The sequence below is a fragment of the Lepisma saccharinum genome, chromosome 8 (genome assembly GCF_977018435.1).
Source record: "Lepisma saccharinum chromosome 8, izLepSacc3.1, whole genome shotgun sequence".
NCBI classification, from domain to species: domain Eukaryota; kingdom Metazoa; phylum Arthropoda; class Insecta; order Zygentoma; family Lepismatidae; genus Lepisma; species Lepisma saccharinum.
In genome coordinates, this window is record NC_139236.1 from 66,530,176 (window position 1) to 66,558,088 (window position 27,913).

A 27,913-nucleotide genomic window follows, 5' to 3' on the forward strand; every position below is an offset into this window, starting at 1 on the left:
ATGTATTTCCCTCCCCCTCCTCTCATAACGCCAACCTTATTGGCAGTGAATTTGTATTTAAAGGTGCTTAGTTCTTGCCTAGACGTATTCATACAATTCAATGCATTTTCTTCCACTATTTTCTCCTGCTAAGATCAGTGTCTAAATTATTTCCCGTCATCTCTATTTCAATGTTTCGTGTTTCAATAGTGATTTTCTATTACCTGCTCATATTAACATAAATATTCTGCTATTTTTTGTACAGAAGAAACAATTTCCATTGTTATGGAACCATTAAAAACATCCTAAAATTAAGTCAGGTTATGGTGAGAATCAACATGAAATACACAGGGTGTTTTCAGGATGGGATGCAAGTGGAAAGATTTTTGGCGTCTTTTCATTATTCCTTAAATACGACAAGTTACTTCAATATAAAGTTTTCGTTAAATTTATACTTAAATACAAATAAATGCACTAATATTTGGCGACTTTGTAATGAAAATGTCACTAAGTTTTAACATTCCCTTTTAAATAGAGTTACATAAAGTTGTAGCCTAAAGTAACGGTGTATATTAAAATTTAATTGGCCCGTGGCGAAGTGGTTAGCACAGAGCGCTGCGACATCATGGTCCCGGCGATTAGCCTTACTGTGCAAAAAGTGGACTTAAAACACCAAACCATGGTCCCGGGTTCGAATTCCGGCCCGGACATAGGTTTCTAGTGTGTGTCACTTTATTATTTGCATCGTATCATCGCTCATTCTTATTGTCGCGATTAGTGAAAGTGGCAGAAAAGCGACGCGAAATATTAAAAATCTAAATAGATTTAATGGAAATTGGACTGTTTTTATTTGTATTATTAAGAGATAATCTGGGAAAGTAAACGGGTTTGTTAACCATTAAGTTATAAAACTTTCAAACTGCTTGTTTACATTTTCCAATAAAATCTCCCCCCCCCCAAAGAAAATACATATTGTTGTGCCTTTTTGTGAGATCATATAACGACTAACTTTTCCCCATGATGGTTTTCGATGTGTATTTTTTTAACATTAAAAATACAAATAAGCATGTGCAGTTCATCACATTGCCAAACGTCTCAATGTTCCTTCCTTTTTTAACGTAGTTTCCATGATACTCTATACTCTGTATCGGGAAACTGTGGAGCGAGCGCAGGTAGTAACTGGAGACGGTTCGACCAATGAGCGCATGAGAGGGAATGAGATTACCTGGATGGGGGAAAGCGACTGCAGCTACCAGCCCTTCAGGCCCGTACCCATGGGAGGGGCCATGGAGGCCATGCCCCCTTCCTCGAGCCATGATTTTTTTAAATGTGAATCTATAAAAAGCTATGAAAATAACATTGACGATTTTTCAAGCATGTAAAAATTTCAATTTTGTCCTTGCATAAATGAATGTGTTTGTCGTGTATAGAGGATGTCTCCAGAAGTCTGCAGTCTGCGATATTGGGTATTTTTAGTTTTATAACCATTGATACAAGGCTACCAGGTGAAAATCTCTCTCTCTCTCTTTATGGATAACCCAGTCCGCTTCGACCCTTTGTAGCGGGCTTTGGGTTAACTCACATTTAGAATTATGTATTGTAATAATCATTGCTAATGCGTATAATTTAATTTATAAATAATATATTAGTTTCTAAACGTAGAATTATAGTGGCAGTTCAGTGGTTCTGGTATAAGAAATAAAGGAAATTTGAAAACATTTTTAATTTTCGAAACTCAGAACTATTCGAATACTTCTGACCAGTATCGGCGATTGGGTGCTAAAACTGAGGAAGGGGAGGGGGGCAAAGACAGTTATTTTCTCTTCGTAGACAAGAATTATGAGGCCATAGTACAGGAGAAAAGTGGTAAAGAAGTCGGGGGCAACTGCCCCCAGGCCCCCCAAATAGCTGCCACTGTATATATATACACACACACTCTGTATCAAAAAAATCCTCGGTACGTGCCTGAGCCCTTTGCAGCAGCGTGTCACCCACTCGCTTTCTCCCCTTCTCTACCTTTATGAGCAGCCTTGCTCACTAGATTCCCTGGATAGAATATAGTTACGAATCAAAATTAAAGATGGCGCGCACCCGTGGTTAGAATTGATATTCATCTCATGGCTCACCAGAATTGTATCCACATGTACGGATAATAAAAAAGTAACTGAAATATTTTTTCGGCAGGAAAACATTGCATATATGGAAGCAGCCACTCCATTAAATATGTGTCGTGCATGTAGGCAGAGGTTAATAGATTCACACACGTAGGTACTTCATAATATAAAGATTAACACGAGGATACAAAATAACAACGATTTAATACTACACTTACAAGACCATTTCTAAGATGGCTGAACACAATCTCATGAATCAACTTTTCAAACAATTGAATATCGATTCAGATATTATGCACACTTAACAATATGCAATTAGCTAAATTGGATAAAAAGTACTGCGATGTATTTCCTGCATCTTTTCTTCATTATTACACAAAATACACAAGATAATGTATGAAATACAGTCATCTTTGAATGCGATCATTTGTACACTATATCCGAAGTTCACTAAAACCAAAATGACTTCTCTTAGTCTGAATTAAGATTAGTACTAATAGAGGAAATATTTTAAAGTAACCTCGTGTTCTTAAACTTGCAAATAGGCATACTCTCTAACCCTGATATGTTGGCAGAAATCCGCAGTGTTGCTAGGTTTTATCACATTTTACCACCAACACATTTCCCCCTACATGCGTTTTGTCCGGTGTAATTGATAAAATATTACAAGACAAGAACAGGTAGAGAAACAGCATTTTCTTAATACAGTGGACTGTTTTAAATTCGAACTACAAGGAGACATGAGAAAGTTCGAATTATCGAAAATTCGAATTACAAATACAAAGATGGTTTCAAGAGATATAAACTTCTGTTGGAATTACCTAGTAATTCGAATTATCCAAGTTCGAATTAAGGAGAGTTTACTGTATACGAAGGGCTGTTTTGATGCTATGTGTGCTGTGTTTATGACGCTAATAGTGATAATTTTTCATGGACATTTCATTTTTTTGTTCACCTAAGCCGAAGTTGAGGGTTCGCTACAAACAAAGTTTGTAATGTAGTGATTTAGATTCACCACAATCAAGTTCACTAAATCGAGAGTTGACTTATATTTTTACTGAAAGCCCAATGAGTACCGTATTCAATGAGATCTACGATTCAAGCAATAGTTTTTCATCTAGTTACCGTTTTGAGTACGAAAATTAGTTCTGTGTACTTCAATACAATAACTATTCTTCAACGTGATGAAAGTTAGATCCAAATTTTTTCCCAGTGTTGGAGCTGGAAACACTGCCATGAGGGTAAAAAAAATGTACCAGAGAAAGCGAAAAAGAGGGTAGGCATTTCGATCCAATTAACTTGTGGTAAATAACCCTGGAGTTGAGACGGAGACGGAAGCTTCCTTGTCATCAGCAGCGAACCAATTAAGTGGCGAGTGTCAGTCACGTGATGTCGTCCCTTCTTCGCTCTGCTCCACCGTACCCGCTAATTCCATCGTCATCTGCCGGATTTTGTACTCCCTTCTCTTCTCTCTTTCTTTTCTTCCTTATATACTTTTTTGTCTCTGCCAGTTGTGATTGGAGCATTCACTGTCTTCTCTTCTCTTATTACGAAGAATAGAGCATCTCGGAACGGATTCTTTGAGGATGAAAGAATTGGACGACAATACACCAGTGTGCGAATTAATGATTTTGATGTTCTTTGTTGGGGAGGGAGGGGGGGGGTTGCTTCCCATTGGTGGATTTTAATATAGGGTAGAATAGAACAGAAATGTTTTTACTCCGAAGCAGATGTGATTTGGCGTCGTGGGACACTTACAACACCCCACATTGTTTCTCAACCCATGGGAGGCGACCCACTGCTGGGACCCAATAGGACGTTTGGGGGGTCGCGAAGTCCGACTCGATAATTTATTTATTGTGTCTTAAAAACCTATTAAATTCAAATTACTAAGATATATTGTTTTAACAATTTAAATCCAAACCATTTTTGTGTTCAATTTCAGCATGTGTGTTTAGTTATATGTTAGACTTGAGTAAATTAGTATTTTAATTTACATATTTACTTTTGTAGAATGAAGTATGGTAATTTGTTTAAGCAAGTGTAAAACAGGGCTTCTTAAAGTACCCGATGTGAGCAAAAATATGATTATTATAAACTGGATGCACGCCCCTACAAGTAATTCTGCCGGCGCCAATGCTTATGCGTCCCGTGAAGTGTAATATCCTTCAAGGTGTATCCCGGACTGAAAAAGGTTGAGAACCAGTGCCTTGTAATACTAATAAGGTGCGTGGCGGAGTGGTTACCAACAGGATTAGTTCGAATCCCGATCTGGGCGTGCGTCTTCTTTGCGAGTGTCTATCGTTGACAAGAATTAATTGATGTTACTGCTTCATAACATATTGCAGAATCGTGTAGCAATTTAGCTGAGAGATTACCGCTAGTAGAGGGATCCAAAAATCCACCTCACCCTGGTGAAAATTTTATCTTGAGCCATCCCTGCCCCGAAGCCTGCCAAGCGTATTTCAATTGGGCAATGTGTGTGGTTAGAGAATCGAGTCCTATGTTCTGGCTTTCTAGACCGGATGTGACGTATGTACGGGTATATTTAATGTGACTGCCCTCACAAGAAAATATTCCTACCTACCCCTACATCAGAATCCATTCTTTTCTGACGTCACTACAGCATGTGTACTACCAAAAAAAGATCTTGAACCCTTAAACCGCAAGGTTGTTTACAAATACCAGACCTTCAAGCAAGAAGATTAATATTAAAATTACCAATCATTATGCTTTTGGATTGGTTCTGTATGATTCCAGGGTATTATAGTTCGATCTATCTAATCTGCGCTCGATCCCCAAAGATATCCCCGTCTGCACATTTAATACCATAATCCTCTGGTGTATCGTTGCTGGAATTTCCGTGCAATGCAATTTTGCAAACACCTCTCTACCTCGAGAGAGGGCTGGAGGCGTAATCCCTCTTCGGCGAACGCATACCGCTAATTACTTCGGGCGAGATTGCAATGAATGCCGACAGATGGCAGGAGTAGTCGCTCCACTTGGTTTTCAATAGTCGGATATGCTAAATTACCCTATTCTAACTGAGATTACTGCCAGTTACGGCGGATTTGGTTTTGTTACTGCCACAATAGAGCAAGAGTGTAAATTCATTATTGTTTAGTGCTCTTGCTTCTCTTAGTGTTAACGCTTGTATAAGTTGATATTAATAGCATGGTATAAAATTTGGACGATATGTTTCACAAATATTTTCTTCTTGATCAATTCATTCTCATTTACCGGTAAGTTGCACACATGAAAGATTTCGATCTATTATTTTGTTCCACAATATCGATTTGTTACAAGTGCAATTGCTATTTTTAAAGGTTAGCTGTGATTCCAAGTTGGACCAGCCTTTTTTCCAAGAATACAGATCTTCGATCTGAGATATCTATAAACAGATTATGGTCAATACTTAGTGAACACATCATTAAAGATCCTGCAGTTCCAGACACATCTTAACATTTTTTGTTGTTACTCCTGCGTATGGAAAAAAAATACCTCTGTGGACGTACTATTTTTTAATAGACAATAGACGGGTTTCAGCTGTATTTTTGTATCTATGCCAATCTGCGATAAATCTACGGATCATAAAGTTTATCCACTTTATGCACAGATAAGGCAATTGAGATTATATTTAAGTAAAGGAAGGTAATCTGAATCAACCAGGGAGTACATTATTAATGCTATAGTTTAACCAATAGTGATTTTCGACACATGTGAAGGTGAGGTACCATTTCTAAAAATGTCCAAAGAAGCTAATTTCTTATTACATATCGTTCATGATTTCAGCTCATCTTATTTTTAAATGTCAAAATGAAAAAACTTCGGTGCTTTTTTCATTTACTACTCGCAATGATTGATATTTACATATTTTACAAAAATCATGAAATATGAATATTTATGTACCCGCTCGTTATGAAATTACAAAGCTGTGACAAATGCTACGTATTTTGGTAGGGAAAGTAAGAAATTTCGAAAAGATTGATCAGGTAAAGGGGAAAAAATCTGTTAACGGATTAACGTTATCGAACTTGATTACAATAGCTTTATTGTCTATGTTGAAACGTGTCGATCGATTTTAATAGTTTAGATTTGAATTAGCACTCCCAGGTGTATATATACTATAAAAATACCAAGCATATATCTCACAAAAAGGTTTTACGAACGTGAATAATATCTCCTCAAGATGCGCCTCATACTTTTCTTTTGCAAGAACTGTAGTTGAAATAAAAGTGTGCACTTCTTCTAAAAAGAAAAATTAATTGCGGGACACACTGTATGAACAATAATGAAGAAAAGTATGGGTGTGCATAGGATATTATTTGACTAGCGAAGCTACATTGTATAACAGTGTTGAACACTTTAGGAGCAACCCACGCATGAAGTCACTACTTTTTAATCGACCCTCGAGTAAATTAGATGATTGCTTTAAGTGCGGGCCTTTCTCTTTTCTGTACTGCATTCCATTTGATTGCAGGTGCGGTAGGAGGCGACGATGATGGCGATGATAAGGATAAGGAAGAGGAAGCGGAGAGAGAACGACAAGAGGCTATCCGAGAGGCCGAGGAGAGGAGGAAGGAGAAGCATAGGAAAATGGAAGAAGAGCGAGAGAAGATGCGCCAAGATATCAGGGACAAGGTAAGATGCCAAAATATTATTCTCTGTTCGGACGTTTCATTGTCTGTAGCCTTAATTGCTTATGGGTTTCCCTTGAGGTAGAGCTATGTTGATATTTATACAAGAGCCTTTGTACAGAGCATTCCCTGACATTCCCTACGAGACTCGGCGGCAAGCTGCCCGGCATCAGCGCTTGTCTTTCCCGGTGAACGGGTCCGCGACAGTCGCTAGAGTCGTCTATTAAAATTACAGTTTTCATATTGTGTACTAACCTTGACTACAGAAGGTGTTGAAAATGATGTCCCTCTGCTGCAACACGTTCCTGGCATCTCCGAAGGAAATTGGCGTTTACACATGCAAGTTCGTCTACTGTAATTCTCCCGATTTTTCGTACAATACTCTCTTTTAACTCACGGATGGTGTGCGGATTGTCTTTGTATACTTTATTTCCCCATTTTTCTTTCCACTTTCATTCAGAAGTGACCCTATTACTCTAAACTTTTTTACGAGGTTTAATATAACCGACTGTCGCGGACCCGTTCACCGGGAAAGACAAGCGCTAATGCCGGCCCGCTTGCCGCCGAGTATCGTAGCGAATATCAGGGAATGCTCTGTAGTATCAGGCGTGAATCCTCCCCATTTACTTACGCTGTTGGCGTCACTGGGGGAAGTAGGTGACGTGATTGGTCACTTGTTGAGTTGCCTTCCCAACGCGTCACAGCATGCGCTCCGAACAGCTAATCAGACGAGCAGGTTCTTCTTATGTTTTTCAATTTGGTGTTTTAAGCCCACTTTATGCACGGTAAGGCTAATCGGGACTGGACCTACAGTTTAAAGTGGGATCCGAACCACTATGTGCCTCCACCGGGTATCGAACCCGGGACTCCTTGATTACAAGGCGACGTCTAGGCCACCACTGCGAGCCCGCGATCTTATGCTATTGGAGGCTGGGAATAACGCTGGCCGTACTTGAACTGCATAACTCGGAGACGTCCATTATCATACTTCTCTGAGTGAGACGCGAGCAGTGGCAGCGATTGGGTTCCAAAACCGGGTTAGGTAAGGTGCCAAAACTGTGGGGTAGATAAGGTTTAGCATAGTGCGGGGCAACTGCCTCCCTCGCCCCCTCTAATCGCCGCCATTGAGCGCGAGGGTTCCAATATTTTTACTGAAATTACACTTATTTCAAATATGTGCTTATTTAGTATTAAAATGTTTCTGAATTTGAAATATGTGTTTACCACACTAACAGAGCGTTGCAAGTCTTAGATAGGCCTACATTCCGACTGGGGCGCCGCGGAAAAATCTTGAAACACTAAGGGCGCCGTGAAACGAATAGTTTGGGAATCTCTACAATAAGTTATATAGTATTCGAAAATATGGTTTTTAATAGCTCATATGTTACGTCTGTTATTTTCACGCAAAGATTTGCGGGGATTGATTTTTTTGTTAATAAATAGGGACAGAATTTAATCTAATACATAATGATAATGCTTTGAAGATTTTCGCTCTAACTGTTAGAAAAATTTCCGAACGATTCGCAATTTTTGACTCACCCTGTATCTTCATACAATTACATACTTTCATATTTTACATATATTTTTAAAAAAGCTGCGTTTTGAATGTGTGATTATTTTTTTGTTTTGAAGTTTCTTCATTTTCGAATCCCACATTGTATTATTAGAAGCTGCCAACCTCTGTAGCATCGTGGTTAGCGCTGCTCGCTACGACGCCAGGCATCCCGAGTTCGAATCGCGGCCTGTGAGCGACTCTTCATCATATCATCACTCCATTTTCTCATTGTCGTCGCCATTAGCTTAAAAGTGGAAGAGAAGCGACGCTAAATGAGAAAAATCATATCAAATCACGTATTGTTATACTCTGTCCAGAGAATCTGAGGGGCAAGGCCGCGCATAACGGTAGATAAGGGGAGAAAGCGAGTGGGCGGAGCGAAACAGTACGCGCTGCTGCTAGCAGCTGCAGCCGCATTTCCTCTTCGTGCACTCAGTTTTCCTCTCGCGCGATCATTGGTCGAGTCCTGTCAAGTTACTCCTTGCGCAAGAATTGTTTTCATTCGCTTTCTCCCAATATTCCCGGGATTGATTATAGTATTGTTACTAGTTATTTTATTGGTCAGAAAAAGTGTGTTGAACACTTAAATAGCAAATTTGAACCCCTTGATTAATGAAAAACAGAGAGAGAAAGATATTTCTTCGGTTACAATGTCCATGATATTTAATATGAATTTTTATTCTTGGCATGCACAGAAACAAGTTTCGTGCAAGGGCTTTGGTACGTTGAATATTTAAGCGTTGCAGTTTATGGAAATTTTCGTCACACTTTTCAATCCCATCATTTGAAATATTCAAATCTTTAAAATGTACGAATGATCCTTAATGGCAAGAACTAAGCCGTTTTAGACTCCCTGGAGCTGAGAGGGGTTTTCGGAGCCCTTGACTTCACCACTGATGATTACATAACCTGTTGTCTTCTGACGTTCTGGTTTCAGGTTCCTTCGCAAAGATGGCGTGATCGCAGACTTTGTTCCACGTAACATTGCGGCCCAACATCACTCCCAACGTCATGGAATAGTAATGGGTCACACTTAGCGTAACGTGTCATTGTCTAGAAGCCGAACCGCGTAATGGAAAGCTGTTCGTTGCAGAGGTTCAGCACGCGAGTTCTTCCGCCTGAATTAACAATGACGTCGCCATTACGATTCTTAAAAAATTCATTGTTGGAAGCCCGTCATCAGGTGACCGAATTGTGGTCCTGTCTTTCACAGGGTCTTTTCCACTGGCTCTCTCTCGCACCCGCAGCGCTGTAGAAAAAATCGGATCCTCCCGGCGTCGAAATCTATTCCCAAAGAGAGGAGACATGCGAGCTTCCGTGGATGTAACGTCACGATCTATATTTCATTGTTGGAAAGTTGCCATTGTTGGGGAAGTCGTGTTTCCCGATTCGAGACCTTTTGCTGCTTTCGTGTCGAGACTCTAGGATGCCAGTTTCATTTGTGCGGAAATAGGCGGGGCTGTGGGGAACGTGACCCCCAATCAATTTTTATTCATCTTTACGATTTTATACCTCTAAAAAAGAGGGATTCTGAACATGTTTGTCTATACAGTTGTTTTAATGCCCTACGAAACATCTAATAGCACACATGCACACTTCGACGTCGACAACTTCTTGGCGCTGCACGTGAAGGGATCCAAGTGCGAATCCATTGCAAAGCATGTGTGTGACTCCGTGACTGAGATGTTGACTCGTCGAACTCACCATCTTGCCAGCAAAGTTTCCGGGACCGAGTTCCGGTCATCCTTTTTGAATCTCTCTTCACCTAATCACCATTTGTCCTCATCGCCACGATTAATCTAGAGTAATACAAATATGGCGTTAAATAATCAGAATAGAAATCAATACCAGCTGTTGGACTCTTGTCACAAGTATTTTTGCTGTATTATGTATGTTTGTATAAAAAATTGATTACAAGATATTTAAACCTATCCAAAATATTTTTCTTGAATGAGTGGCTGAAAATCAATAGCTCATTTTGTGTAGAAATCGGTGACGCGGAAGTCCTTCCTGACCGATGAACTAATTTTGGGGGGATCCTGAACAATCTTGTAAGTTGTGTGCATTATGAGCATCGGAAATTTCTTTGAAATGGCAGTTTACAATGCTACAACAATCACCTGAAAGCAGAGGCGTCTCCTGAACGCATGCGTCAATTGTGGTAAAAAGAACAGATTGCTCTTCAACGACATTAATGAGCATTTCTACATTCTGATCTCTTCACATAGGAGAAGTATGTATTTATTTTATATGAGAGCATTCGACTAAGCTTATATTACATTTCTTAGATCTGAAGTGAAAGACTCCCTCCCTGATGGCGCAGTGGTAGCGTCGTCGACTTGTAATCAAGGGGTCCCGGGTTCGATATCCGGTGGAGGCACAAGTGCTTTGGATCCCACTTTAAACTGTAGGTCCAGTCTCGATTTGTCTTACTGTGCATAAAGTGGACTTAGAACACCAAATCAACCAACCAACCAACTGAAGTGAAAGAAAGTAATAATTCTTTTCCCACAATTGACGCATGCTTAACTTCAGATCCAAGAAATGTAATATAATCTTAGTTGAGCGCTCTCGTGTAAAATAAATACTTCTCCTATATGAAGAAATTAGAATGTAGAAATGCTCATTAATGTCGTCGCAGGGCAAGCTGTCCTTTTTCCCACAATTGACGCATGCACAGCATGCACCGCATGCGTTTAGGAGACGCCTCTGCCTGAGAGAGAAATAGTCTGTAGAATTCGATGTTTTCAACATTGGAAAAAAAATCATTTCCTGTTCCTATCCCGTCTCGACCAAACATTTGCCTTCCCACGCACTCCTACTTGAAACACACACATTTTTACTACAGATTTGTTTTAGTTTTATGCTCTAGATTCATTATAATGTTTTCTCCTTCCCGTATTTGTCAAATCATTTATCTGGATCATCGTACAGGGTAAGGAAAAGGGGGCTAGTGAGAGGTTGTGTAAATAAGCTATATGAATACTTTCTAATGTTTACTTCCAAGTCAATAATAAATTCATTATTTTTGCCTACTTTTTCTTGTAGCAAAATACTTACCCGAGCAAGAAGCAGATGATTTCATCTCAAAAAAGAACTGAACTTAGTGGGAGAAAACGTATTTGAAAACCAAAATTTATGAGAGAAAACATATTTGAAAACCAAAATTTATTTATGCACTCTTACTGCTAGCATGTGAATATTTTTCAGTGCACATTAATATTTCCATGAAGTTATTGTTTTGTTTGCCATGTACAATGGAAAAGCACTGCTGATAAAGCGACAGAGGCAGTGGTCCAAGAAGGATCTCACCGCATTTTGGTCAACGTTAAGTGGTGTTCAAATGGTGTTGTTTGCAACCATTTATTTTAACACCACTAAGGTTAAACGTTGACCTTCTGGGGCAACTGTCTTTGGCCCTGTAACACCAATATTTTTACAGTAGTGAATGCTGCAATAACTGTTTCAAACGTTGTCATTGGATGGTAGGTTTTTGGGGTGGTAATAATCTGGGGTGGTTAGTTAGGCTTAGAAAAAGAGTAAAGTGAAGTTTGTGCCAGTAAAAACGACTGAGAAAACTATAAGACAAGAGTGTTAGGATAAGTTAATAGCGAGAATAGAATCAACACCAAACGAATGGTTCTAGCAGTTAAACCGCCATGAAAATCACACCACCCCGCGGTAAAGATATCGTGCGCCAAAATCTACCACAGTACATTACACGGAACGTCAAATGAACCCTAACCAATTCACAGGCTATTCACCGAGACTGCTTCCAAGATAGCCTCATGCAAGACCTCTATTCGATGGACATAATGTGTGCTTTAAACACAGACGCTTCGGCACTGGGTAAATTAATAAACACTGTCGTTACACATCGTAATCTCCATTCGGTGCTTATGGAGTTCTCTGTGCATGTGCTTGTAGGGAGTTAAAGGAAGGCAATTAGCTATGTAGATGACTTGTTTATCGTCTGTGTGAAGCTTGATATGGTTTCTCGTGTGTTGGCGCTACTGTACGTTTAGATATTCTTCTTTTATGTTTAACTTTAATGGTTAGGTTGCATGCGGGTCAAAGGCGGTTCATAGATGACGCCACGTAAGCCTTGACTCGGAAGTGTTAGTATTTATTTATAAACTGTGGATAAGAAGAAGAACCAGTAACCTTTATTTGGCTCTAACTTGGTTAAATTTTAACCTATTTCTCCTCCAGTTTGTTTCTGGAATTATATTGCTTGTAATTTGCAAATTAAGATTACTCAACGTATTCTTTGTTATTACACAGAATTATAAACTATCGCTAGGTGCATAGATCCATGATAATAATACTAGGTCAGACAATTAAGTAATGAGACAGATTTTATATTGTGAAAAGGAAACAAAATAATTGAACATTGCTTGTTTATTACTAAACGTACATCGCTCCTGCGTCAATACAGCAATTGGCACGGTTGGTCAACGATCGATACGACATCTGCAAGTCTTCATGTGGTATGACTTCAATATTGGACGTCCCAACCTGTTGTCTGGTCCTGTGTTCATCAAAAGTGCGTACTTTCAGCAGCAGCTTCAATTTCGGGAACGGGAAATAATCACAGGGGGATAAATCTGGGGAGTAAAGACGATGATTCAACACATTCACTTGTTTTTGAACTAGGAATGTATAGACAACCACTGCTCTGACGGACCGTGCATTATCGTGGAGCAGGAACCAACTGCCCGGTTAAGGATACTGAGGTCTGATACGGTCAGTTCTCTTCCATAATCATTCCGAGCACTACGATAGTAACAACCAATTACACTTTCACCCTCTGGAACAATTTCATGATGAATAATGTCTTTGCTATCATTAAAAACCACAACATTGTCTTCACCTTTGGCTTTGAGAGCTGCATTTTCTTGCCTCTTGGTAAATTTAGTGACTTCCATTCAGCGTTTTGTTAGTTCGTACAAGGACCGTAGTAAAAAAGCTCTGTTTTGTACTCCACAACAATAGTATTCAAGAAATGTTTATTCCCGCAAGCAGTTTTCAGAACGTCCTTCATGAAACTTGATGTTCACTCGCTGCTCCATAGCTATTACGTGATGACACCCTTGCACCTCCTTCACGACATGGCGGCATAATTGCCAGCATGCCTATCGCAAGTTCATGAGGTGTTGCCAGGTTGTGGATTATGGACCACACTACATCAGGAACGCGTTACTTCAGAGATAGAATGCACATGTGGGACAATATAAAATCAGTCTCATTACTTAATTGTCGGACCTCGTATGATCGTCATTTGTGGTATGTTGTAAGGTGTCAGTTTATTCAAGTAGTCTAGCTATTTGCCTATTGTTAGTGAAGTAGCAAAATTTAAGGCGACTCCCTTGTCATTCACGCCCAACGAGATGCCTTGTGTTGATGGCTTCTCGGCGAATGAGTCTTGCTAGAAATTTAAGTTGGTTCCCCCACAACAATACTAAAACAACTCATATCGAAACATAAGAAAATTAGATTCCTTGAGAAAGGCCAGAATGCGTAAAGTATCTATTCTTTATGTATTCAGCATAAGTGAGACAATTTGGTTGTATTTCTTTATAAATCAATTCAGAAAATGATTTGGTCCATACACACACACACACACACACACACACAGAGAGAGAGAGAGAGAGAGAGAGAGAGAGAGAGAGAGAGAGAGAGAGAGAGAGAGAGAGAGAGAGAGAGAGAGAGAGAGAGAGAGAGAGAGAGAGAGAGAGAGAGAGAGAGACGTCATTTTGTGTGACATTTATTTTTTTATGCAGTTTGAACTGCTATTTCACATGTTTACATTTTATCAGACTTTGTAACACGAAACTCTTAAAACATCATGATGATATAACACGTCATAACTTAAGAAAATATCGTGGGTTCGAATCCCGACCTGGGTATGGGTGTTCTTTGTGAGTGTCTCTTCACCAATATCATCACTCATCCTCATCTTCCCGATTAGCCTAAAGTAGGAGAAAATCGAAGTAACATAACCCAAATCTCTAAACGATCAATAAACAAAGGATGTGATTCTACTCGTTTCTGGCGTACTCATGACATTTTTAGAAAATAAAATATTCAAATGAAGGTAAGTAATGAAGTCGGAAATAAAAACTTAAAATTATCCCCGATAACCACTTTTGTGTTTGAATAACTTTTAAAACGAAGGTTTAAAATGGTAATTGGAGCTCATATCTCATGAAAGTAAAACGCCAAAATTGATTTACTCCGATGTATTCTATGATCCAAGCAAATATTTAATCTCACCCTGTTCAATAAAGGTTACATTTATAGCACTGAACCCGCTTTCGCATCCAGCTGTAGATATTGGTACAATTTTAATAGAATTCGCATAATCCTTGAGTGAGGTAGATATTTTATTTTGAATTTTCTTTGTAGATGTGAAAATATTTAACTAGTGACGCACAATGTTTTCACTTACTTTAAAGTTCACCTGGTATGTCTCCATAAAACACATTCATCTACAAACCATGTGACATGTGTGTGTGCATTTAATAGGACTACATGCGAGAAGAGACCTAAATTTTCAAACCGGCTATTCATATTGTGCACCAAAGATTGACAAAATTACTTTCGAAAGTATTGTTTTACTCTAATTCCTGAACTACCGTCCTCCTACGCGATGAATCAATCGTTTTCAATGTTTCAAGAGTAGCCATGCCAATTTCTTGCTTTGCTCTAAGAACTGAAGCATTTTGGTTTTGCATATACAATGATAGTTCTCTCAGTACTTGTAAAGAGTTTTATAATATAGCAAAACCAATCATAAATAACTACTTCGACAAATGTCTTACCAATCCTTGAAACCTGAAACTCCCACGAGTCGATCGGGGACCATCTAGATTTTTTTACTTCACTTCACAAAACACTACATGTCTCAACAAGATCTCGAACAGGATTAAACGACGAAGCGATCCAACATACGTCAGAAACACCGCCCAGTTTTAGTATTCGATAGAAAAGTAACCTATACATGTGAAACACCAGAAGTCTGAAAAAAGAGAGACAGCCAGGGGGACCAATTCTTCAAAAACATTTGGTTCAGCTACGTGATTTATAAGTTCACAAAAAAATTACATGAATTATTGGGTGGGTTCGGCCCGCACGGACCCATATACAGGGTGGTCACAAAGTCACTTTCCCCAATAAATGTATTTCTTCATTTATTGGGGAAAGCGACTTTGTGCCCACCCTGTATATTGGCTGCACTAAACAAAGTCGACATAAATTGTGTAACGACTTTTTTTTTGGTACGGTAAACTTCATTGAATTCAACTGGAACACCAAAAGCAGACGTACGATATAGTGGGTTGGAAATAATGATCCCCGGTTGAGATGTGTCATGCATATGCAGAGATTTTATGTTTCAAAGCAGGAAGGGGAGGCGGTGAGAATCCCATCTATCGCCCCTTCAAATCGCACCCTGCATTAAAATGAATAGATGCATGTTTGTTCGCAACTTTCAAATGACAAAATTCTGATTTTCCGTTCCATCACATTCCAAATGAACACAAAACGATGCCTAGGGGCTTTGTATGTTTCGGAATTATCTGTTTTTAAAATAGCCATAAATTCTAAAAAATAATGGAATAAAATGTATTTATGTAAAACACAGAAAATCGGGACACACCACCACCACTACCATATATATAGCTATAGCTATATACGTGGAGGACGAATTTTGTACCTTGCAGATGAAAAATGTTTCTACGCGACTGTTTTATCCACCATCCAAGTTCACAAATTCAGCCCCCCCCCCCCCCGGAAAAAAATCCTGGGTACGGCAGTACTGCTCGTAGTTCTTATTGAATTATTGACACCTTGCGTAGATATATACATAAATTCCACATATGTATACGTATTTCAGAGCCACCCATTGAAGCTATACGCTACACCGTTCCTCTCGTCCGCGAACATTTTGAATCTGCCTTGTATAAGTTTACTACACAGATTCTTGGAGTGTATTTATCCGGTAAACATGCCGTGTGAACTAATAAGTTTCGAAGCAAATAAGTTTCCCACTTTCTAGAAAATTCGGCGAATCGTGGACGCATATTATTACATACAGTAGCTATTAGTCGTGACTGGCAACACTGCATGACCTGGGTTGGAGTTGCATTTTGTCATAAGGCATGCGAAGGAGATTAAAAGTCCGTTGCCCTCTTTCTTATCCGATTCCTTACGAGAGACTCGATTAATCGAATTTCCCTGCATGCAACGGGCGTTTTGCAAAAAAAAAAAAAAAAAAAAAAATCCTGTGTGAGTAGCACGGGCTGGTTCTTAAAGACGATTGCATAACAGTTGGCAGTCTCATACAACATTCTACGTGTATCACAAATCCACTATTTATATTAGTTTAATATCAGGACAAAATTTCCCTCACTTCAAGAACGAACTGACCGAATACTTTAGAATAATATTATTTATCTTTGCACTTCTCAATATTAATTTTATCTCCACTCTAGTTGTGAAATTTGGGTAATTACTGGTAGTAATACCATTTTTGACATAAACTTGACCACATCTATTATTTTTTTACCTAATTTACCGAGTGATCCGTTTGAGATGTCAGAAAAGTAAACCTTTATACACAAGAGGTTAACGTACGTATCTGTGAGCAGCTTGTTGTAATATAAGCAGAAAGGATGTAAGTTTCGAATGAGTGGAGGTTTACTGACTTCAGCTGCGTGGCGGCAGTAGCATGCATGTAATACTCGAAAATTTCGCATACCATGTGACATACTGTGTGCGCTGTTGTGACGTGATCACCACCTTTGTTACCAATCACATTAGCGCCGCCATGTGGCTGAAGTCTGTAAACCTCCACTCATTCGAAACTTACATCATTTCTACTTATATTACAACAAGCTGCTCACAGATGCGTACATTATCCTCTTGTGTTTAAAGGTTTACTTTTCTGACATCTCAAACGGATCCCCCGGTATATCGGTAGTTTTTGAAATGAAGGAGAATATATTCAATATGTTGCACAGCATGTATACCCCTTTTTAAGAAGCCTTTGCAAATATCTATTCTTACAGAAAAATTGTGATGGCACTGTACACACATATATAATTATGCTTATGAAGCTATTTTGAAATCGTGAATAAATAGCGAAATGTAGTAAGTTCTGTTGCAAGACTTCTTTTCCACAGAATTTTAAGGATCCTCTATTACTTCGGTTATTGTTACTTATTTGGTGCAATGTATACGTATATATATTTTACATCACGTTATCCTTAATAAGTGATTAGTTGGCTATTGTCTATTAATTATCATATCTGTTTTGGGATACACTATAGGTATGCAGGTATGATTTACATGTAAAAAAATAGTTAGTAGTTAATAGAATACTCATATTGAAAGGAGGCTGGAGGGTAGTGTAAGCTCCCGAAAGACTTCGGAAAGGGTTTTGATGCAGTAATGGATAGGGAGAAAGATAATAAAAAATAAAATAAAGGAGAAAAACGGGGTGAGACGCACGTACTCGGAAGACGTCCGACCAACGTCACCTTTCCTGGGGGCAATCAGGAAACAAGGTTAACCAAGGATGCGTCAGGAAAGGGTAATATGGTACGGGTTAGGGAGACAAGATATGATATTGACTGGGCCTAAGGTTTGGAACGGCTTGATTGCAAGGCAACGACGTTACCACTATGCCAGCGGAGAGGCTTAGACGAAAATTTACATTTGAAAACATCCAATTGTGTCAATGGTAAATTCAAGAGTACTATTTTATGAACATATTAATCATATGCATTTTAAATAATAATAATAATATGCATTGTAAGTTGTATTTCAGTAGAACTTTTCCCATACAATTTTCCGTCACGTTCTTTTTTAAATCAAAAATTGCGGAGTGGTGAGCACGATGATAGGAATCCCGGGTTCGAATCCTGGCCTGGGCATGAGTGTTATTTTCGAGGTTGCTTCATTAATTTCATGACCACAAAAGCAAAATAAAATAAAATTTATCGATTGATTTATTGATTTGATTAATTTTACTTCTCTTTTCTGTCACTTTTGCCTAATCCCGAAGATGAGGATGAGCGATGATATGGTGAAATTGATGAAGATACACTTACAGAGAACAGCCATGCCCAGGCCGGGATTCAAACCCTGGCGTGGTAGCTCGCTGTAAAATAAATCAATCAAATATATCAAAAGTCACCCTCCCCAGACAAAAAAAACTTGGTACCAGTTAGATATAGTGAAAACACATTTAACTCGTTTATTTCCGAATTATTTATATTTGTACTTACCTTATATGCATAGCGAAACATTTTTCGACTTGGGATTATGTTGTTTTCACTGAATAAAACGTAATTTTTCACATTACAAGTATTTATTGGTCGTTGCTAATTTGCTTTCATTACACACAATATGGCGGGCAAATTTTGACTCACGTTGTCTATCGTCAGCAGTGTTTCCAAACTTATGAACCGAAAAATGCCTCATAAACTATTCACTAAAGGTTTTTAAGCGAAAATTGATCCACAAACCATTCACGGAAGGTTAGGTTAGGTTCCGTTAGGTTAGGCAAACATAGAAAATTAAATTGAAAAAAAAACGCCTACACGTCATCTTGTAAAACTACCGCGTGGTTTCTACACTGACAGGGGTGTTACATATTCGAACGCACGGAACATTTGATTCACGTAGTCGACGGTAATGGTGGCACGAGCAATCGTGCAACGGAGATACATTAATGTCGAAAATGACATTATTTGCCGGCCGAACAAGTTGCACGAATGGAAAAAACACTATTCCCAGTTTCCAACAGTCCACAGGAACTCAATTCCGTAAGTACTTTCCCGTCATTTCTCCTGTAAATTTGAAGAAATCTGTTTTCACTATATCTAACTGTTACGAAAAACTTAACTACGCAACCGAACGCAAATTTGAAACGTGGAATCCATCTTTTTTTATGTCGTTTACCTTACCTATGGTACAAAATCGAAGGTCGTTTGCTTACAAGGAATATTAAAGGACTAAATCGAACAATGTGGAGGCTTTCGAATAAAGTATGCGGGGATGGTAGAAGGTGGAGAGGGGTTGGATGATGTAAGCGGAGAGTGTTTGATTTTGGCATCAGCAAAGATGAGGAGAGAGAGAGAGAGAGAGAGAGAGAGAGAGAGAGAGAGAGAGAGAGAGATCGGTGGAAGAGAAGCAGAGCGTAGAGAAACCCTTGATGGAGTGAGTCCCTTAGAGCAGCCTCCACTCAAACCCTCGCCGCTACTGTTTGAGCCATCCGAACCGTAGGAAATTACGCTAATGGATTATGTTCTCATTTTCTAAAGGGGAGAGTGACAGAAAAAAGAAGGACAGGGTTGGTGGGGGGAAGATGCGCCATCTTTTAGACGCTGCTCTGCTGTTATTTTGATAGAGATGAGTGAAAGCTTTTTTTTCCGCTACTCTTTCCTTTTACCCATTCTCTTCTCTCTGTTATCCATGTTCAGAGGATGGTTGGATAAAATGTCAGTTATTAAGGGAGATATTTGATCTGTACAGAGTTTCGCTGTGCAACAGTGTCTTTCACAACGTATACGGGACACCAATAGGACTCACTCAGTAATATTTTGGTCGTTGATGCCTCGTTTAGACGCTACGAACTCTAAAAAATCGGACCTTTCTATTGTGTATGAAGTATAGTTTCAAGCTTGCCACTGTCACTTAATTTTTCAGTCGGGAAACATATTAAAGTTTATAGTACATAGTAGTAATGGCAGCATTATATTCCTACGCGTCAGCAAAAATTTGATGCGGCTGGTGTTATGTTACATCCGGTTGTAGCGGGCCACGAGTGGTTTTATTGTTGAGTCAGCAGAACGTGTGTGATCACCTTGAAGACATCGGAAGCGGTGGGGGGAAGGGGTCAATGGATTTGTCACGTTGTTTCTTGATGTATGCTAACCTAACACGTGTGTGTGTGTGTGTCTTTGGAGGAAATCCGCGCGCAACCATTGCGTATGATTCAAAGACATGAAGAAATGATTTAAAGATGGCGCCGAAGGTGTTGTACCCCGAAAGTTTAGCGGCTAAGGTTATTGCTCTGTAAAACAAGAGGCGTCGAGGGTTCGATTCCTGGTAGAGTCAATATTGATTGATTGATAGATTGAGTTAATTTTTTAAGTCCGTTTTATGCACGGCAAAACTAATCAGGAGTGGATCTACAGTTGAAAAGTGGTGATTCGGACCACTATGTGCCTCCACCGAGTATCGAACCTGGGACCCCTTGATTACAAGGTGACGATGTCAATATTGAATGGTCTCGATTAGCCTGTGTGTAAATAAAGGCAACAAAATGGTTGAGTTCGAAAATCGAGTTGGGTTAGTGGTTAATGTTGTCACCTGGCAATGAAGAGGTCGCGGGTTCGATTCTCTAGGTAGTTAAATGAGGCCAATTGTTTTGTTCCGCCATTATAGGTCCCGATTAGTCCATCTGTGCATAAATAGTATTTGAATAAAATCAATATGGCGGCCGCGTTTTGTGTTTAGCGGCGGCGGCGGCGGCGACCGGGGCGCGGGGCGGCGCGGCGCGGCGCGGCGCGGGGGGTTGTTTTTTTATTCCGCGAGATGTTTTAACCAAGTGGTTGAGGGTTCGATTCCCAATGTTGGTGAAAATTGGATATTCAATTGTATTTGTTTAAAAGTTCCGATTAACTTTTTGTGCACAAAGAGAAAATGAACTAATTGGAAATAGGATGTTTATGCTGTAATGAAAAGGTCCCGGGCTCGATTCACAATGTCAAATTGGCTGATAATGATGTTGTTTTTAAAATAAAAAAAAAGAAGTGTGGTGAGTCCCCATTAGTATTTATGCAGGAACAGATATTAAAAATCAAAACAAAATGGCTGTGACTGGTGTTTAGTATTCGAAAGGTTCCAGGTTCGAGTTCCTAGTTATAATTTTTTTTTTAGTTTACACAATTAGTCCCCATTTATTGCGTTTTGGCGAACACATCCTCCCCCCTTTGTGGCATTTGGACATGTTGGAGATATACATAGAAATTGTTGTCAAAGTGCCTAATAATGATTTTCTGTTTAAATAAAAAAGAAGTGTGTTATCAGTCCCGATTAGCACGAACAGATATTCAAAAAGCAAAACAAAATAGCTGATATTGTTGTTTAGTATTCAAAAGGTTTTGGGTTCCAATGCTGGCAAATTTGCAGAATAACATTGATTTGTTTAAAAAGTGAGTTACTATTCCCGATTATTTTTGATACACAAATAGAAAATGGGGTGATTTTGGAGTTTTGCAACCAAGGGGCTAATGTTGGCGTTTTTTTTTAACGCAGTCCCGATTAACCGTAATGCATAAAGCTGTTTCAACGAATATCGAACCTGGAACCTTTTGATTACAATGCAAAGATTTTACCACTAATGTATGCTATGTTTTAAAACCAAAAATAAATAATAGTATCGAATTTTAAAAAAAAATGCGTTAACAGTCTCGATTAGCCATTATGCACAAACAGATGTGTTTTGAAACCAAAGGGGGGTCGAGGGTTCGATTACAACTGGGGTATGTGTGTTGAGGAAACTAAAGGTCAACAGGCATGGAAAGTTTTTACTCGCCATCTCAAAATAAGTTTTTGGGCTTGGTACAGGTAGCTTTTTGTAGAAAGCCCCACAACGACATCAACGTGGCTACCATCTGTGGGGGCCTCTTTTTTTTTTTAAGTTGGAGAGAGGCACAAAGCCGTTTGTACCATACAACGTTGCACCGAAGAACCAACTTGTCAACTAGTCACTCACTCCATCATTAAAGTGCACAACATAATATCAGATTTGCACTGATAATAAGCAAAAAATTATAGCGGCTGCATAATTATATTTCAATGACAGCAAATGGTTTCAAATGAATGGTTTTCACTTTTATTTTTTACTAAGTAACAGATTTGGTAATGAAAAGCTTTAACATTTGCATATAATATGAGATTTCTTTTGGTATCCAGTTTGTATGTTGACCAAATCACAGATATACTATTACTAAGGATAGCATTAACTTAATCTAATAAAAATATATTCCACTGCATTACAAAATTAACTCATTCTGTTTTCTGTTGTTTGAATCCATATGGTAAAGTCTCGAAATTTGATGCACATCTTTTTCTTTTGGTATATACCACCTGAAAAACCCTTATTTCCGGCTTACTAACAACGGAATGTGTTTTTGTGCGTACGATTTTGTTCGAGTTGAGTAAAGTTAAAGAGGAGGTGTTGTTGAGAATAGCATTGGTGAGTGATTCGAAATTGATTGTGCTGCTGTTTTTATGGTTTAGACATATGCCTTTCACCTTGCAAACAGTAGTAACATTAGTATTGTCTGGATTTACTACCTCAAATGCATAACTTTTCGGCCCACTGGATGAAAATGCTCTGATATAAGCATTTTTCCCATAGAGTTCTAGTTCATTTGTTAACTCCCCTAGGTAGTCTCCAACAGGCAGATCAACATCACCTGGCCTTTGAATATAAATAACACTATCGGTATCATAGTACAATACATTTTCGCCTAATGTATCCAAATATTCATAAAGCTCTAATCGTGCATGTGTTGTAGTGTATGCTGCAATAACTACATTTACAGTCGATAATGGAAGTGCAGATTCTTCGAGATATTGCCAGTGAACTATCAACATATCTTCATTTATAGGTATAACTTGATGTACTTCAACATTGGGATTTTCTAGTTTATCGAAAAAATCCTTAGGATTGTTGATAATACTAACTTGACCAGGGTTTTCTCTCTGTCCAAATTTACCCCAAAATGAATTCAGCATAAGTTTTGCTAAGCTTCGTAATCCAGGATTAGCACATATTCTGTTTTCATCCAACAACACACCCTCCTTTTCAAAATAGTCAGCTATGTATTTTTTTTTTGGATTCTTCATCAATACACCACAATGGCCAGCCGCTTGCTTCAACTTTTGCTTTGAGAAATGTATTGATGTACTCTGCAAAAACACCACCTGATTTTTTTGCAGGATCATATTGTTCAACATTATATTCCCATACCTCATGCAATTCTAAAATTTTGTATTTCTTTTGAACTGCCTTCTGAACTTCATCCACAACCCAGGTTCCAGTTATAGCTCTTTCCCTAGCAGTATGGTTACATTCCGCCTGGTTTATTTCATCGGCACAAGTTCTACATAGAGGGAAAGTTAATTTTGAATTGGTTCGATATGGTAACACAGGATGGTACAGATCTCTCGGTGGAAGTATTGTTGCTTTGACAAGCCCTTCAAAAGAATAAATATCGGGGCATTCTTCCCCCACATAAATTTTCACCGGATGGCCAACTGGAAACTTTTTAACTTTGCAACAATAAGGGTACAGGCTACATACATCCTTATATTGAATTGTTTCAGTTTCTTTCACAGTGTAATGTAGTTTGGTAGCATTAGTTCTACCACCATAAAACGCCTCCCGGGGAATTATGGGGGCTTTAATTGATAACGGATGTTTTTCAACATAATGTTTCATGGTTTTGTTATTTCTCAACTGCTGGTGAAATTCGCACCCCCACATCTCATGGACAATGTAGTTAAGTGCTTTTAATCTGGTAATTTTATTTTCTGTTCTTTCATACCGAAAAGACAAAGTATCATATGGGTCATCATGAAGAGGTTCTGTACGTGAAGTAGGGAAACATTTGACACAACCATGTGTTCTGCATCCTTGATATTCAAATACATGCTCTTGCCCTTTTTGATCTTTAAAATATCCATCTACTTTCAAATTTCCTCCAACTTTTACTTCTGGTCCTCTGGCTGCATGTTGGATTTCGATTTTATGCTTTTTTTCCTCCCATACCAACCATTGAATAGCCTCTATAGACTGAATATCACACCATCTGTATCCGTTTTTAGGAATAATTCCTATATGTTCTGCTTTCAAAAATCTTTTACGGAATACTTTATTACAAGCTGAAGCGATGGTGATGGCTTCCAATAATGGGTTCACTGTTGTTTCTTTTTCAAAAGTGGTCATGAATTTCAAACAGGCAGCACGTAGTACATTAACATCTTCTACACAGTATTTTCTCAACTCCTTCTGCATATCGAAAACTACCCCTGTTTTCTGTTGTTCACTATGCCATTCCAAAAAACTGGTTCTCTGATTCTCCATCATAGAATCAACAGCGTAAAATTCAGTACCAGGGATACATCCGACATATTCTTTATTTTTCAAAGTATTAAAAAAATGAGGAAAATACCCTTTGGACATTGGGAGATCAAATGCTTTCGGTAATTTGTTGAGCGCCATTGGAATAAAGTTGAGAGAATCTATGAAATGGATATTGTGCATCTTCAAAGATAATATTTTGGCTCCATTCATGATCACAGACGGTGTCCATTTCATTTTTTCGATCATAGTTTGCAGTACAAAGTGCGAATCATACCCTCTACTATTGTGTGCAATACACACAATATTGTTAATTTTGGTGCGGTGAGCTGAAACAAATTGCAGAAAATTGTAAACAGGTTCTGTACTATCAAAAATGTGCTGTCTTTTTCCGCATACACTGCACCATTGAGACATATCTTTGTTCTCAATGCAATTATAGCATACATTTTGGCACACCAAAAGATTTGGAATATGCAGAAATTTGTTTTCAGTGCCTTCTAGTTTTGTGTCCTGCCTCGATTCAATATCGTAGAAAACAAGCATTGCTTTTTTTGATATAAGAGAAGATATTTGTTTGCTATAAATTTTTTGGATGTGACATAGATGTTCAGATGGTACCATATTTTTACAGCTGACACAGAATTTCTCTCCACATATATGAGGATTTCTGTTTGTACGGATAGCATACGCTTTCAGGCATTTTTCACAACATTTTACTGTCTGACAAAGAGAGTTTTTTCTATTGTAACATGTTTTATGATTATTGTAACATTTTTGACCATAGAAAAATCTGTTACAATCAGTGCACTTTATTTTGGTTTCTGAAACAGTACATTTGGGCTTTTCTTGGCATTGTGAACAAACAGCTGTACAGGATCCTAGATGTCTAGAAACATGATCATATTTTTTATGGCAAGTTTCACAATAGAAATTAGCGGAGAATGCAGCTGTAAGAGATGTTATAACATTAAAATGGTTGTTTATGTACACCAAATTTAAAGTTTCGCGCCTAGGTAATAAAGGACCTTCATATATCACATCACTCCCGGAAAATCCATTATATACGGTAATCTTGAAATCAGATAAATAGTCCTGAAATTTTTGAATTTCGGTAGTTCCTCCACCACCATTCAAATTTTCCCCAGCTTCTCTGCACAGTTTATCCACTTCTTCTTCCATAACACATTTATGTTGTCTAACATATTGATAACGTTTTTTAGGTTCATTTTTGTAAACATTAATACCTCTTGCCACAACCAACGCATAAGCCAAACACCTGCTATCGGAATTTTTAATAGTTATAATTCCTTTTTTTAGTTTACAGAATTGTTCCCCATTCATTGCATTTTGGCGAACACGTCCTCCCCCTCGTGGCATTTGGACATGATGGAGATATACATAGAAATTGTTGTCAGAAAGAAATGTTGTATTGCTCTGCAATACTTTTTCCAATGCTGCCCACAATATCTCCATATTTACCGCCTGTGCTTCCCGAAAAGATAACCAAAAAGGGCGATCAGGGTGATCTTCATTTCTGATAGTAATACCAACTTGGTCATGCTCGGCCACATCACGTAGAACATATTGGACCAGTTCTTGCAATCCCTCCTGAACCCATATCACCGGATTCTCATTGTGTGGTGCCCCTCGCAACCGAGCACGCACCATTCGTCCTTCCATATTGAATCTTTGGTAACGCCTTTTTGTCTCTTCTATAACTTCAACATGATGTAACACTGCATCATCGCCACCGCCTACCTGTTTGCACACTTCCGCTTCCTGAATACAATCCCGAAGAACCATTTGGTATAACGCTGGCGAAATATGATTTGTACATTGCTCCAATTCTCTAGTGTCTAAAACAGATTCTAAATGGAAAATATCTCCACATTTTTCATCGGTTGTTCCAATACACCCAAATATCCCTGTATCCTGGTTGTTATACTTGTTAGGAAACATTTCAACATGTTGGTTGGTCTCACTAGAAATAGAGACAGAGGGTCTGGATTGATTGCTGTTAATAGCAGTAGAGGTAGAGGGGGTAGAATGTTCTGCTGACTCAACATTAAAACCGCTACGACAGAATGTAACATAACACCAGTTGCATCGAATTTTTGCTGACGCGTAGGAATGGCGTAGAAATTATTCATTCCTACGCGTCAGCAAAAATTCGATGCAACTGGTGTTATGTTACATTCTGTCGTAGCGGTTTTAATGTTGAGTCAGCAGAACATTCTACCCCCTCTACCTCTACTGCTATTAACAGCAATCAATCCAGACCCTCTGTCTCTATTTCTAGTGAGACCAACCAACATGTTGAAATGTTTCCTAACAAGTATAACAACCAGGATACAGAGATATTTGGGTGTATTGGAACAACCGATGAAAAATGTGGAGATATTTTCCATTTAGAATCTGTTTTAGACACTAGAGAATTGGAGCAATGTACAAATCATATTTCGCCAGCGTTATACCAAATGGTTCTTCGGGATTGTATTCAGGAAGCGGAAGTGTGCAAACAGGTAGGCGGTGGCGATGATGCAGTGTTACATCATGTTGAAGTTATAGAAGAGACAAAAAGGCGTTACCAAAGATTCAATATGGAAGGACGAATGGTGCGTGCTCGGTTGCGAGGGGCACCACACAATGAGAATCCGGTGATATGGGTTCAGGAGGGATTGCAAGAACTGGTCCAATATGTTCTACGTGATGTGGCCGAGCATGACCAAGTTGGTATTACTATCAGAAATGAAGATCACCCTGATCGCCCTTTTTGGTTATCTTTTCGGGAAGCACAGGCGGTAAATATGGAGATATTGTGGGCAGCATTGGAAAAAGTATTGCAGAGCAATACAACATTTCTTTCTGACAACAATTTCTATGTATATCTCCATCATGTCCAAATGCCACGAGGGGGAGGACGTGTTCGCCAAAATGCAATGAATGGGGAACAATTCTGTAAACTAAAAAAAGGAATTATAACTATTAAAAATTCCGATAGCAGGTGTTTGGCTTATGCGTTGGTTGTGGCAAGAGGTATTAATGTTTACAAAAATGAACCTAAAAAACGTTATCAATATGTTAGACAACATAAATGTGTTATGGAAGAAGAAGTGGATAAACTGTGCAGAGAAGCTGGGGAAAATTTGAATGGTGGTGGAGGAACTACCGAAATTCAAAAATTTCAGGACTATTTATCTGATTTCAAGATTACCGTATATAATGGATTTTCCGGGAGTGATGTGATATATGAAGGTCCTTTATTACCTAGGCGCGAAACTTTAAATTTGGTGTACATAAACAACCATTTTAATGTTATAACATCTCTTACAGCTGCATTCTCCGCTAATTTCTATTGTGAAACTTGCCATAAAAAATATGATCATGTTTCTAGACATCTAGGATCCTGTACAGCTGTTTGTTCACAATGCCAAGAAAAGCCCAAATGTACTGTTTCAGA

General features: G+C 38.7%; 1 protein-coding gene across 6 annotated transcripts in view; it reads left to right on the forward strand.

The window, feature by feature from the left end:
* Positions 1-27,913, forward strand: part of cpx (synaptic transmission protein complexin) — a 1,041,575-nt gene that overhangs the window by 981,350 nt on the left and 32,312 nt on the right. For all 6 annotated transcript variants that reach the window (XM_083126798.1, XM_083126799.1, XM_083126800.1 and 3 more), the window contains one exon: positions 6,574-6,734. In XM_083126798.1, the coding sequence (XP_082982924.1) occupies positions 6,574-6,734 (161 nt within the window). The remainder of the gene's footprint in view (positions 1-6,573; positions 6,735-27,913) is intronic.